We start from the raw sequence: 14,896 nt of genomic DNA, 5'->3' as shown, positions 1-14,896 counted from the left end.
ACAGGGCTCACTGATCCAAAGCTCGAGGGGAGAACTCCCTAAAGAGCCCCTCCTGTTAGCAGCCAAAACTCACCTCTTGTCGCTGTAAGGATTTATTTCAGAGTTCTGCCAGCAAAGTGACTTACATCCTCCCCTACCTCCTTTCCAGAGGTGCCGTTGAGTTGCATGTGGTAGGGTGTGTTTCTGACATCCTGGGGTTAGGTGCCACCCCCCACCCTTACCAGCTAGAGTCCTTCCAGCACACAACACTCCTCCCCAACCCCCAGCCCCAGCTGACTTTGACTTGGACAGAGAGGCTTTTGAGGCTGTTATCTCTTAACAGACAGCTGTGCAGGGCTGGAGGCAGCAGCTTATCAGGGAGCCTGCAGTGATTCACAGCCCAAGTTCCAGCTTCTCTGCTGAATAGTAATTTCCAGCAGTGGATTTGTGCTCAGTCTCTCTCCTCCCCCTCTCCCAAGGGTGTGCTGTCCTTTCTGAGAGAGCGAGCAGTGAAGGGGAGATCCTACGGATGGTGATGAGGGGTTTTGTGCCAGCTTTCTGGATACGGCTGTCAATTGGCAGGAGGCTGCAGGTTTAGGGAGCCCAGTGGGGTGTGCCTCCCTTGGCAGTGACCCCCCCCTCCAAGGAGAGTTCATTGGTGCTTGCCTTCCTTTCTTCCTTCCCAGAAAGCAAAGTGCTCCTCCCTTTCCCTCAGTGGTAATGCACCAGGGGACAAAGGCCCCCCTTCTGGCCCGGAGCCCCTGAGACTAGCGCCAGACAGGGAAGGCTGGGAGAGGGAGAAGCCAGGAGCGGGCAATGTGCCTCTCGTTCCAGTTTGAAGCTGTCCAGTCTCTGTGTCTGACTGTGAAGACTCCAAAAGCCAAAGTCTCCAGGCTGGAGGGGACTGAGACATAGCGGGGCAGGCCAAAGCAGTTTCCGTATAGGTTAAGTGCTAAAGAGGAAACCTAGGGCCAGAGCCATTTTTGTGTTTGTTTTATTAGAAGCGCGACTCCAGCTCTGAGACTCAGGGGAGAAGGCAAAGAGTTTTGTCCTGGGTCTCTCCTTCTGGGCCAGTGGAAAAGGGGATTGTTAAAAGAGCTAGAGCCCACAGAGGTGGCCCTGCACCTTGTCTCAGGATGCTCCTTAATAGCAGGGTAAGGAAAACTAGGAAGGTAGCAGTCTCCCCAGGTGAGGGGCAGAACAGACCCCCATCAACTCAGACTCCCTTGCCTTCAAGCAGTCCTTTTCTCGCCCCTTGCCCTCAGCCAGTCAATGGTGGAGGTGATTCCAAGAGCTCTCCTTCGGTTACACCGGGGGGGGGGGGGCGCGACTCATGACTACTGCATGCCTTTAACCCTTGGGGGTCCTGAGCAAGGCTCAGGAGTCCCATGGTCCACCACTCCCTCCCTGAAGAAGGTTCCAGCATGGCTCAGAAAAGCTGAAGGTGGAGTTCTGCGTCTTCAGACAACACAAGTGGTGGAACGAAGCTTCCCTGGGGTCGCTCTCGTTGCCTTGGGGTCCACGCTGACCGTCTGAGGAGCTATGTCCAGAGCACCGAGGCGTGAAAGGCTGGAGATGCGTCTCAAGGTCGAGGCCCTGGGAGTGAGACCCAGCGCGTCTACGTGGCCCAGACCCACGAGCTCTCAGGCCGTCTGGTCCTCTTCCGCAGCGCTTGGCTCAGGCTGTAACCGCTTGGAAGAGCCTTCTCCAGCGGCAGGTTCCCCTAGGCTCCTCTTGGACGTTGGTGCAGCTAGCTGGGACGAGGGTCCAGGATGGGAGCTCGGGGGCTGGTAGCCGGGTTGGCACGGATCCAGTGCATCCTTGGAAAGTAGGATGGCGAGGCTGGGCACGTTCTTAAGTACACTGAGACTGGCGGCCGGCTCGCCAGGCTTCTGACCAGGTGTGGGCCCCGGCGGGAGGCTCTGCCACACCTCGCGCACGCTCCGGTAGCGCAGCCGCGTGACCTGATGCAGGCCCGCCAGGCGGCGCTTGAGGATCTCAGCGCACGTGACGGTCTTGGTGGTGGCCCGACCGCAGCCGCTGAAGACGATGGCGCGCGTGGCTGGCTGCGCCATGCTGGCAGTGGCGAAAGCCAGCAGGTTCCGGATCTTGCTGCCCTCTTTGACCCGCATGTGCACAGCACCAGGCGCCAGGTCCGCGAAGGGGCTGGAGCCCGGGCCGCCCCCCTCGGCCCCACCCCCCACCGGCGCCTCCTCCGAGCGCACCTTACGGAAGTTCTCCATGCGCCGTCGTTGCCCGGACCGCGGGGACGCTGGCTTCGCCATGGGGCCGCCTCAGCCCTGGGGCTGCATGGCCGCCGGTCGGGCCGGCAAGGGCCGGCAGGGGTAAGGGTGCGGGAGCGGCGTGGACGCTGGCGGGCGGGTTGGGACGGCGCGATCTTCGTCTCCGACTTCACTCCAGCGGGCGCTGCTCTACGCCGCGCTCTCGGCGCGGGGTGCTCCGCGCCTTTAGCGGAGGCCCCGCCTGGGAGCCTGGGAGCCCCCGCCCCTACTGTCAGGCTCCGCCCCTAACTCGGCTTGGTCCGCCCCCGTCCTAGCTTCTGCCGGCTGCAGGATCCAGTCCCGCCCGAGTCTAGCCACCGGGGCCAGGGAGCCTTGCGGGCGGAGAGGTGTAATGGCAGCCAGGGGGTGACCTGCCGGGCGAAGTTCCCCTACAGTCGCCGTCTGCCCTCCTTGAGCCAACCATCATAAACGGGCGACCTAAATAAAAACTGTGTTTGCGATGCAAAAGCTGCTTCAAGCCGGGTCCCCGAGCCCTTGCGCGTTGGCCGCCTCTGTCGCCTCTCAAGGAGGGTTTTCCAAGAGGCCTGCTGGCGCCTCTTTCCCCCACTCCTCAGGGAACACTCCCACTCCGTCCCTCCCGCGCCGCTCTTGTCGCCTCAAGGACAGCCTGTGCACGGTCAGCAGAGTGCGGAGGCGCTGGCTGCCGCTGCGCCCGGCGCTGCCCTCGGAGGACTACTTCGCGGCGTGGTCTTCGAAGGGCGGCGGGAGACTGAGGTCTCAGCTCGCGGCGCCTGACGGGAGCCGGAGGCTTCGGGACCCCCGTACACTCCTGGGCTGAGGGGGGAGGCGCTGGGCCAGGCTGTCCCTGAGGCGAAAGGGAAGAGAACAAGGAGAGCCCTTCTCAAGGGGAGTTAAGCTCCCCGCACCCATGGAGCGTCCGTTATGAGACTTGCATGCTTTAGGGTAAACCAGGCACAGTTCCCTGGTAACGTGGATCCCCTTCTTCCCATGTGGAACTCGTTGTCAGCCAGCCTTGGCCCCCTGAGATTCAGTGGGGTCCTTTTTCAAAAAGGAGGCTGGATGAAGGCAGGTGTTGGGGGGGAGAAAAGAGGAAGGTGGATAAATTGAAGCCTCGGGGGGCATTAGGAAGCTACCGGGAACACCACAGGGCTGGGAGAGTAACCCCGACATCCTGCCAGGAGAGGTGGACAGTGAGGGTGAGGCTGGGGACTGAAGGGATGGTGATGGGAGGGAAGTTAGAAGAAGCTGGACCCCCGCTCCCGGAATTGCCCTAGAACTTTGCCCCTCACCCTTCCACGCCCCTGGCGCAAGCGAGTGAGTGGTGCAGACCTGATCCAGGTGGGGTAGCCTAGCACCGCGGTGGCGGGGAGGCTCAGGGAGAGCTGCAGCGGGCGGGAAACCTCAAAAGTGCGAGCGGCCTGACAGTGCCTGGGGGGAGCTGAGTCCCAGCCCCGTGACGGGGCTGTCGGGTGGCCTTCTGCCTTCTCACAGCTGTTGTCGCCTCCTCGGCCTCTTGTTTATCCTAGCTCTCGGCCTCTGCTGTTCAGAACCCAGGCTGACCCCATTACCGCCCTTTGGGGGAATGGCTGGAGCTGGTGGACTTTGCGCCCCAACGTCCGAGTGGCCGACTCCGTCCGGGATCTCCCGGTCGCACGCTAGGCTCAGGGGCCCTCGGGGTCGTGTTCCGCTTGGAGCCTGGACTTCGGCTCAGCCCAGCTCCCGTGGGCCCCACTAAGATCCGCCACAGTAGCGGAGGCACAGCAGCCTTGAGAACACAAAGACTGACTGCAGCGCTTGGCGGCGGGCGCAGGGAACCTCACATTCCGTAAGACCGAGGTAGCTGTGGGACTTGAAGGGCAGCAGTTTCTGCTAGGCCTGGGGGAAAGTCCTGGAACCGGTGGGATCTACGGTAGAAGGGGTTGGTTAGGGAAGAAGCGAGCTCTCCATCCGCAGGAGTATGCAAGCCCAGGCCGAACCTTACTTGGAGGGGATATAGGCCGGGTCTGCAGTTTGGTGGACGGGGCCTGGGAGCTCCGGGTTTGCATCGGGTTAGCACGCTGCTGTTCTGCGGCCCTCAAAAGCTCCCCCTCCCCCTTCTCCCACCTCCAGCTGTAGAACACACGGATTCACTTCGCTCCCCCGGGAAGCGAGAGCGCGGAAAAGGCCCGCATTCCCTCCGGGTCCCTTCCCCTTCCCCGCTCCCTCTGCAGCACTTAAAATGTAAATGTACATCGTGATTAGCCGCCGGGTCGCTAATTACCGCTGAAGCCATTCATTACCCTGTCAGCGCGCGTCCTAGCCTGCCGGCTGTGCGCTCCAGCTGGGCGGTGGGGAGTTGGGGGGGTGGGAAGGTTCAAGGAGTGGGGGAACTGTGAGTAAGGGTGAGAAGATTGGCCGGGAGGAAGCGGGGGCGGAAGAGGGGCCAGTGGGGGTGAGAAAATGGGTGGGCGGTGATGTACCGGGGCGAGGCAGGAAGAGGGGAGAAATGCGCAGGCGGCTAGGATTGGGGACAGAGAAGTGGCGAGGATATGCGCGGGGGAGGGTTGGGGAGGGGAGGGGCGAGGTTAGAGAGCAAACCGGGACTGGGAGCGGGACCAAGGGAGAATACGCGGGGAGGCGGCCTGGAACCCCGGAGAAGGGGCGAACACGGTTGGGAGGGGAGTAGAGGGCTCAACTCGGAAGGTGGGCAAGTAAATTTGCGTATGGGTGGCGCAGACCCCGCGACGGTTGGAAACGTGGAAAGACAGTCAAGGCTGTTAAAGAGCTGGGTAGGGCCGGGAGGTTTTTTTTTTTTTTTTTTTTTTTTTTAAGGCGCGCGAGTTGGGGGGGGGATCTATTTCCATATGTGTGCGTTTGTAGATGTAAATGTATTTTTAAAATATCTTTAAGAAAAGAGCATACTGCATCTGTTACCTCGGAGGCAGCATTCAGTTTTTGTGAGCCTCTTGAAGAAAAGAGCTACTGGATACAGAATTTAGCACAGAGCCCTGAAACAGCCTATGTACAGGAGGTACTGACCTTGGAGCCGAGCTTCATTACCTCCTTTTTGCCTCTATGTGACCTTGGGCAATTTACTTAATTCCTGTGCCTTGCTTTTCTCAGCTGTGAAACGGGGCTGACATAGGAACCGGTCTCCTAAACGGGCTGTGAGAGACACATCGCAGTCTTAGGAACTTGGCTGGTAGATTCTCGGGAAATGTTGGCTAGTATTTTTCACATATGATTGAAGATTTAAATAAATTTTAAAAAATTTTAAAGGGAGGTGAGGGGGAAAGAAAGCTGGTGAGAGAAAGGAAAATGGGCAAAGCCTTAGCAAGAGCAGTTTTCCTGATATATTAGGGACTACTTAGTGGCCGCTTGAACTCCTTTCACCCTCAGAGGAGGTGGTTAGGTGGCTAGACTGGAGCCCGGGCTTAGCCGCTGCAGCGACAGCTCCCTGCTCTGCAAGAGGACCTTTCCAGCAGCAGTGCACCCTGCCTCTGTGGACAAGTCTCTTCTCACCCCCAAACTGGGAGAAATCCCCAGGCACAGAGCTGGTCTCCTCCTCCTCTGTCTCCAATGTCAGGAAGAGCAAGCATGAGGACATGATCCTGAAGAAGCTGCTCCTAGTCCTAGCCCCTCTGGGCAAGGACTTGGGAGCATCCAAAGGAGTCAGGAATTAGAAATTTAGAAGGGGGCCCGAGGGAGCTCACTATACAGTGCCCAGCATTGGGTCAGGTACTTTTTTTTAAAAAAATTTTAAAGATTTAATTTTAAAGATTTATTTATTATTATTATTTGACAGATAGATTACAAGTAGGCAGAGAGGTAGGCAGAGAGAGGGGGGGAAGCAGGCTCCCCACTGAGCAGATAGCCTGATGTGGGGCTTGATCCCAGGATCCTGGGATCATGACCTGAGCTGAAGGCAGAGGCTTTAACCCACTGAGCCACCCAGGCTTCCCTGGGTCAGGTACTCTTAACAGATATATTCCCCAATTCAATTTTCATAATTTTCCTTTTCATCATTTGGAAACTGAGGCACAGAGAGGTTAGGTAACTTGCCCAGTCATCACAGCTAGAAAGCAGCGATCACACCTGTTTGAATGCAGGTGCTCTGACTCACTTTACTACCTCAGCTGAGTAAGTATAAGAGAAAAGGAAACTCAAATGATCTGAGCTGCCTATTAAAGGTATGAGTTGGGGCGCGTGGGTGGCTCATTGGGTTAAGCCTCTGCCTTCGGCTCAGGTCATGATCTCAGGGTCCTGGGATGGAGCCCCACATCAGGCTCTTTGCTCAGCGGGGGACCTGTTCCCCCCCCACCCCCCACCCGCCTGCCTCTCTGCCTACTTGTGATCTCTGTCAAATAAATAAATAAAATCTTAAAAAAAAATAAAGCTCTGAGTTGACTTTGGGGAGAGCGGATGTTTCTACAATGGAGAAGATATATTGCTTATCTATTGCTGCATATAAAATTATCCCCAGGGGCACCTGTGGTGGCTCAGTGGGTTGGGCCTCTGCCTTCAGCTCAGGTCATGATCCCAGGGTCCTGGGATGAGCCCGCATCGGGCTCTCTGCTCAGTGGGGAGCCTGCTTCCTCCTCTCTCTCTCTGCCTGCCTCTCTGCCTACTTGTGGTCTCTTGTCTGTCAAATAAATAAATAAATAAAATCTTTTTTAAAAAAAGAAAAAATTATCCCCAAAACTCAGCAGGTTGGAACAAAAAACAAAAATAAAAACAAAAACTCAGCAGGTTTCTGAGGGCTACAGACCCAAGAGCAGCTTCGAAGGGTGGTTCTAGGTGAGGGCTACAGACCCAAGAGCAGCTTCGAAGGGTGGTTCTAGGTCAGGGTCTTTCCTGAGGGTGCAGGCAAGATGTTGGCTGGGTCTGGCAGATCTGCTCCCCTGCTTACTTGCATATTGGTCTCACATGTTGGTTTCAGGCCTCAGTTCCTTATCACACTGGATCTTTCCATAGATGTGTTCGTAACAGTGGACTTCCCCAGAGCAAGTGATGAGAAAGAGAGAGACCAAAAAAACGAAAACAAAAACAAAAACAAAAAAAACGAGCAGGAAGCCACAGTACATTTTGTAGCCCAGGTTCTTCTGAAGAGGAGTTAGGTTCTACTTCTTGAAGGAGCAGTGTCAAAAAACTGTAGATATTGCAAAGCCACAGCAGAAGGGGCGTATTTGGGAGGCAAACTTAGGAGGAGAGACAATCGGGAATCAACATATTGAAGCAAATATGTGGAAAGCCTTTGAATCAGGAAAGCCAAATGTATTTCCTGGTGTATGGAAAGCTCTTAATAAATTTTTTTTAAGATTATTTATTTATTTGAGAGAGAGTGTATGCTAGGGTGTGAGGTTGGGGGAGAGGGGAGGGGCAGAGAGGGAGAATCCCAAGGCAACTCTGCTCTGAGCACAGGGCCCAAAGCAGAGCTCTATTTCAAGACCCTGAGATCATGACCCGAGCTGAAACCTGGAGTCAGATGCTTAACCCACTGAGCTACCCAGGAGCACCAATAAATGTTTGCTAAACAGTTGCATGAGTGACAACTTTTCTTTTTTAAAGCATTGGTGTTTACTATTTTTCTTTTTTAAAAGATTTTATTTATTTATATGACAGAGAGAGACACAGCAAGAGAGGGAACACAAGCATCAGGAGGAGAGGGAGAAGCAGGCTTCCCGCTGAGCAGGGAGCCCGATGCGGGCTCTATCCCAGGACCCCAGGATCATAACCTGAGCCGAAGGCAGACACTTAACCATCTGAGCCACCCAGGCGCCCCAAGTGTGACAACTTTTCCAAGATTGTTTTCAAGTCCTTGGTCATTGGGCATAAGCTCACTCACCACTTTACAGGGCTCTCTTTTTTAAAAATACTTTAGGGGCGCCTGGGTGGCTCAGTGGGTTAAAGCCTCTGCCTCCAGCTCGGGTCATGATCCCAGGTCCTGGGATCGAGCCCTGCATCGGGCTCTCTGCTCAGCTGGGAGCCTGCTTCCTCCCTCCCTCTCTGCCTGCCTCTCTGCCTATTTGTGATCTCTGTCTGTCAAATAAATAAATAAAATCTTTAAAAAAAAATACTTTATTTATTTATTTGTTTGACACACAGAGAGAGAAAGATCACAAGTAGACAGGGAGGCAGGCAGAGAGAGAGGGGGAAGGCTCCCCGCTGAGCAGAGAGCCCGATGCAATGCCGGTTCGATCCCAGGACCCTGAGATCATGACCTGAGCCAAGGCAGAGGCTTAACTCTCGGAGCCACCCAGGTGCCTCTACAGGGCTTTCTTGAAGGCTGAGGGGTACTATAGCTATCAGGGCTTCTTGTAAATTTAACACTGCTAGGCAATGAAGCCTGGAGGGGGAACTTGGTCTGGGAGAGACCAAGAGCTCAGCCATGGAGAAGTCCCTGCCCAGGCCTCTTCTCACAGACTGAGTCCCAGGCCCTAGGGACTGGGTCTGATTCTAGCTCCTCAGCTCTGTCCCCACCCCAGCCCAGTCTCCTCACCATGTCTCAGCTCCAGTTATTGCTTTTGCCCATGGGCCAGCCAGGACAGGACCCAGGAGTCCTAACACCCGCCAAGCCTCTGCCTTCAGGCTGCTTTGTTCTCCTTTGCTGGCTCTGGCCTCAGAGATGGAAAAATAGGAGTTTGCGGTATAGACCCAGAGAGCCAGCAGCCTTGCCTGAGATTCGATTGCTTTCCTAGCATCAGGCCAAGTCACCTGAGTCCCAAGAGGAAGTAAAGGAATGACAAGTGTACTCACCTGGGCGCAGTTAGAGTTCCCAGGAGGGTGCTGGGCCCCAAAACACTTCCCAAGAGCCTGTTGTGATGCCTGAAATTCCACACGATTGCTTCCACCTTTGAATCAGCTTTTCCCTGAGAAGATAAGGTTATACTTCTAAATCTAATGGTGGAGATTGACCTAAAACCAAAGAAACAGGATGTTTGAGAACCTTGGTGGGGGGGAGAGGGGGAGGAAAGTATAGAGCTGATAAGGTGAGGGAATATTTACCAATTACAGCTGAGATTTACTGAGCATTTACTGTGTGCCAGGCATTACACTCATCATGTACTAGCTCATCTCATACAAACACTATTTAGGAGCTGCTACCCATTTCGTAAGTAAGGTAGAGCCAGATCCAAAGTCAGATAGCCTGGCTCCAGCATCTATTCATTTTTTTTTTCCCCCTTTAAGAGAGAGAGCGTGGAAGCATGGAAGATGCAGAGGGAGAAAAAGAGAATCTTAAGCAGGTTCAATGCTCAGCACGAGCCTGATGTAGGGCTCCATCTCACAACTCTGAGATCATGACCTGAGCTGAGTCAAGAGTTGGATGCTCAAGCAAATGAGCCACCCAGGTGCCCCCCAAATGTGTTCTTAATCCTGGAACTAGACCCCCTAGAGGAGGGAGAGGCAGCAGGGTGAAAGCCATCAGCTATGGGTCTCTGTAGTCATCCGGAACAAATGTCCTGGAACTCCAGGGTAGACGTCTGCTCTGCCAGGGCTTGCCTGGGATGAGGGGCACCAGGGCTGCTCTTCCTTCTCCAGCTCTGACTTGGGGCAGAGCTAGGGTGCTTAGTTTATGCCTTCCCAGAATTAAAACTATCCTTTAGGGGTGCACTGAGTTTTTTGACAAGTTAGAAAATGCTTGCCCATCCAACACCCAGAAGCAGCTAGTAGGGTGATTAAGAATATGGACTCTGGGGGTGCCTGGGTGGCTCAGTTGTTAAGCATCTGCCTACGGCTCAGGGCATGATCCCAGGGTCCTGGGTTCGAGCCCCGCATTGGGCTTCCTGCTCAGCGGGGAGCCTGCTTCTCCCTCTCTCACTCCCCCAGCTTGTGTTCCCCTGCTCTGTCTCTCTGTCAAATAAATAAATAAAATCTTAAAAAAAAAAAAAGAATATGGACTCTGGAGCCCATGGCCTGAGTTTGCATCCTAGCTCTGCCCCTTGCTAACTGTGCCCTTGGTCAAGCCTTGGAACTTCTCTGTGCCTGAGTTTCCTCTCCTGTTAAATGGAAATGACGATGTAAGTGCTTACCTCCTGGAACCGTCTCAGGTTATCCCCCCAGTACCGCCATGGGATCACCACTCCCACATTTCAGAGACAAGCTTGTCCTTGCCCACTTAGCTACCCAACAGTCAAGCTTGTGGGCAAACAGAGGGTGGGGTAAAAAAAAAAAAAAAAAGGTGGAACAGAATATTAACCTCCACGAGGCAGCCAGAGCTGTTGGGCCCCAGCTGTTTGTGGACAGGCAGGAATGCAGGCCCAGTGGTTTTATTTTGCTTGTCTGTGATTTAACACTTTTGGCTTCATTTCAGTGGGGAATGGCTGTATCAGCCTTCCCGAATGCTGCATATATAGAGAGCCCTTCTCCCATCGCATCCTGTCAGAGTCAGGCTTATGGAGAAGTGTGTCATTTTGTTGCTGTAGAGGCATAGGGTCTGGAGCACTGGGAAGAAGCCAGGAAACAGTTCTGTGTTCCCTGGGTCACCTCTCTTCCTGGCAGTTGCCCCTTCCATGCCTCTCTATGGTGGTGAGAATAGAAACATGACTTTTCACATGACACCCCTGCCACCCTATCCCTTTCCCTGCCAGTCCAGAGCAGAGCCCCCAAATCAAGCTGGATGAATTGGGGCTCCTTCCAGTTCAAGGTTGTTACTTGGTCAAATCCTCTTTAAAGTCGTGAGGATTCCCTGTTACTACCAGCTAATTAATTATGTCCTTCCTTCTCTCCAGCAAAAGATGAAGTTAATCAAGTCTGCCTGCCATCTATTGTTCCAAAGTAAGTAACAAGGTGCCCAGTACGTACTGTCCCGGAAGATAAATTGTATATATTTCAACAAGGGAAAGAACGTATGTTGTTTGCAGAATTTCTGGGAGAACTCTCTCTGCCTAGAAATTATGTGTGTTTGCTGGGGAACCTGCCTTGGAAGAGATAATAGAGTTAAGAGTGGATGTCACCAAGCCTCATCATTCCCGCCTCCAGGAGAAGTCATGGAGACAGGCAGATCTCTGAAGTTGTTGTCTTTTCTTCTTCTTCTTCTTCTTTTTTTTTTTTTTTTAAGATTTTATTTATTTATTTGACAGAGGGAGAGACAGAGAGCACAAGCAGGCAGAGAGGCAGGCAGAGGCAGAGAGAGAAGCAGGCTCCCCGCTGAGCAAGGAGCCCGATGCGATGCGGGGCTCGATCCCAGGACCCTGAGACCATGACCCGAGCCGAAGGCAGCAGCTTAACCCACTGAGCCACCCAGGCACCCCTTCTTCTTCTTTTTTAAATTTTTTAGATTTTATTTATTTGACAGAGCGAAAGAGAGAGAGAGAGCACAAGCAGGGGAAGCAGCGGGCAGAGGGAGAAGCCGACTCTCCGCTGAGCAGGGAGCCAGATGGGGGCCAAGATCCCAGGATCCTGGGATCATGATCTGAGCCGGAGGCAGACACCCAACCAACCGAGCCACCACGGTGCCCCAGGAGTTGTCTTTTGTGTCCACATATCTTCCCTGTGGGTGGAGGGTGCACACCTTCCAGAATCTGCCCTGAAGTACAAGTGTTTTCAAGAAAACAAGCTAAAACATTTCATGGTTATACTTGACAGTTTCATGTTTTAAAATGTTGTCAGCCTGTTTCAGGTCCCTACTACTGGGTAATAAGTCACCTTAAAATGTCATGGCTGGGGCGTCTGGGTAGCTCAGTTGGTTAAGCATCTGCCTTCGGCTCAGATCATGATCCTAGGGTCCTGGGATGAGCCCCACATCAGACTTCTGCTCGGCAAGGAGCCTGGTTCTCTCTCTCCCGCTCCCCCTGCGTGTGTTCCCTCCCTGTCTCTCTCTCTGTCAAATAAATAGAATCTTAAAAAAAAAAAAAAAAAAAAGATGGAGGCTAAACCAACCTTCCTGCTACGGAACTGGGGGTCTTGGAGCTGATCATCAGCAGTTCCAGAGAGAGATGAGGGTTGGGAAGAGGCAAGGACCCAGGGAAGAGTTGAAGTATGCAGAGGAGCCCAGCATCACAGTGGCCCATGTGCTGCTGGAAGACAAGGCCAGGGCGGTAAGTCTCTAAGTTTGGTGATAACCAAAAATGTTCTAGAGACAGTCATGTATGATACTTTTCATTTTATTATTTTATTTTTTAAAGATTTTATTTATTTGACAGAGAGAGATCACAAGTAGGCAAAGCAGCAGGCAGAGAGAGAGGGAGAGAGAAAGGGAAGCAGGCTCCCCGCTGAGCAGAGAGCCTGATGCAGGGTTCGATCCCAGACCCTGAGATCATGACCTGAGCCGAAGGCAGAGGTTTAACCCACTGAGCCACCCAGGCACCATGTATGATATTTTTTGTTGTTGTTAAATATTTTATTTATGTATTGAGAGGGAGAGAGAGTGCAAATGGGGGGAGAGGCAGAGGGCAAGGGAGACAGGATCTCAACAGACTCTACACTGAGCACGGAGCCCAGTGCAGAACTGGATCTTACGGCCTTGAGATCATGACCTGAGCCAAAATCAAGAGTGGACACTTAACCAACAGAGCCATCCAGGTGCCCTGGGACAGTCATGTATGATATTAACAACTTATTGTTTTAATTGGTCCAGAAATTTATTTTTTTATGGTTACGCATAACCATGTTTTTATTTTCACAGTAAGTTGCATATAAAAACAAAAGAATAGGGCACCTGGGTGGCTCAGTCGTTAAGCATCTGCCTTTGGCTCAGGTCATGATCCCAGTGTCCTGGGATCAAGGGAGCCCACATCCAGCTCCCTGCTCAGCAGGAAGCTTGCTTCTCTCCCTCCCACTCCCCCTGCTTGTGTTCCCACTCTCGCTGTGCCTCTCTCTGTCAAATAAATAAATAAAATCCAAAAAAAAAAAAAAGAAAAAGAAAAAGAATAAAGCATCTAGATCCTTGAAGTCAAAAGTGAAAGGCATAATACTAATGCTAGAAGCAGCTCATACTAGCCCATGAGAGCCAAATGTTAAGTTTTTCATTTTGTAGTCTGGTTGTTAAACTACAACCACTATTAAAAGTTGAATTATAGGGGCACCTGGGTGGCTCAGTGGGTTAAAGCCTCTGCCTTCGGCTCAGGTCATGGTCCCAGGGTCCTGGGATCAAGCCCCACATTGGGCTCTCTGCTCAGCGGGGAGCCTGCTTCCTCCTCTCTCTCTGCCTGCCTCTGCCTACTTGTGGTCTCTGTCTGTCAAATAAATAAATAAAATCTTAAAAAAAAATAAAAAATAAAAAAGATTAAAAAAAAAAGTTGAATTATATCATGGGTGCCTGGGTGGCTCAGTTGGTTAAGTGACTGCCTTCAGCTCAGGTCATGATCCCGGAATCCTGGGATTGAGTCCTGCATCCGGCTCCCTGCTCCATGGGGAGTCTCCTTCTCCCTCTGACCTTCTCCCCTCTCATGCTCTCTCTCACTGTCTCTTTCTCAAATAAATAAATAAAATCTTTAAAAAACAGTTTAATTAGGGGTGCCTGGACTCTTGATTTTAGCTCAGGTCATGATCTCAAGGCCGTGAGATCCAGTTCTGCGCTGGGCTCCGTGCTCAGTGTAGAGTCTGTTGAGATCCTGTCTCCCTCGCCCTCTGCCTCTCCCCCCATTTGCATTCTCTCTCCCTCTCAATACATAAATAAAATATTTAACAACAACAAAAAATATCATACATGGTGCCTGGGTGGCTCAGTGGGTTAAGCCTCTGCCTTCGGCTCAGGTCATGATCTCAGGGTCCTGGGATGGAGCCCTGCATTGGGCTCTCTGCTCAGCGGGGAGCCTGCTTCCCTTTCTCTCTCTCCCTCTCTCTCTGCCTGCTGCTCTGCCTACTTGTGATCTCTCTGTCAAATAAATAAATAAAATCTTTTAAAAAAAAGTTCAATTATATCAGCTTATAATTAAGTAGCTGCATTACAAGAAAAGAAAAGTAATAAATATTCAACTCATCATTCAAAAGTTACCACATTCTAGTAACTTTAGGACATTTTACTATTCATGCTCTTGAATTAATTTAGGCTTCTTGTGTCTGTGCGGTGGTAATACTGTGTAACGGTGTGCTGTGGGACATCTTTACCTGACACAGTATTCAGGAACATCATATTGGTAGCTTGAAATCAGCCACAATAGAAGTACTTTCATCACAGAAATTAGCAAACACTACAGATACAGAACTTGATTTATTGTTATTTATTTTTTATTTGTCTACGCTCATTCATCAGTTGTAACTGTAGGCTATGGAGGCAAGTGTAAAGGAAAAACTGATGAAATGAGAATCAGTTGGCTATAAGGAATTGATAATAAACTGTATTGTGTATTTTATTATGTATACATTGTGTGTTACACATCCTTTCTATCAGTAACTCTTGCAATAAGTATATATATATATACATATACATATACATGTACATATACATACATTTTTCTTGTGAAGAGCTGGTTGTTTAACATTCACCAAACACACTATTCAACCAAGGTTCCTTGTCCCTGTGACTGGCAGTGGGGTGATGGTGTGCAACACAGATGTGGGCCTGCTCCATCACCCTTGGCCGGCCCCGAACTCAGTCTGATGGGGAGTCCAATACCTAGTTAACAACACAGCACAACACAGTGTGGCAGGAAAGGAAGGGGTTGAGGCATCTGGTCCATGGACCTGGCCAGAGGATCTGAGACTCCTGTGGGCACTCGAAGTATGAGTGGGAA

General features: G+C 52.0%; 1 protein-coding gene across 1 annotated transcript; it reads right to left on the bottom strand.

Moving 5' to 3' along the window:
* Positions 1 to 1,622: 1,622 nt before the first annotated feature.
* On the bottom strand, positions 1,623 to 2,264 carry RPP25 (ribonuclease P/MRP subunit p25; the record flags this gene model as incomplete). The annotated part of the gene is made up of 1 exon (XM_080808873.1): positions 1,623 to 2,264. One exon carries the CDS (start codon positions 2,262 to 2,264, stop codon positions 1,623 to 1,625), a length of 642 nt encoding a protein of 213 aa, XP_080664999.1.
* Between the last annotated feature and the right edge of the window lie 12,632 nt (positions 2,265 to 14,896).

This window comes from Martes martes, assembly GCF_963455335.1.
Source record: "Martes martes genome assembly, chromosome: 7".
Classification (NCBI taxonomy): domain Eukaryota; kingdom Metazoa; phylum Chordata; class Mammalia; order Carnivora; family Mustelidae; genus Martes; species Martes martes.
This window is presented reverse-complemented; position numbering and strand designations above follow the sequence as displayed.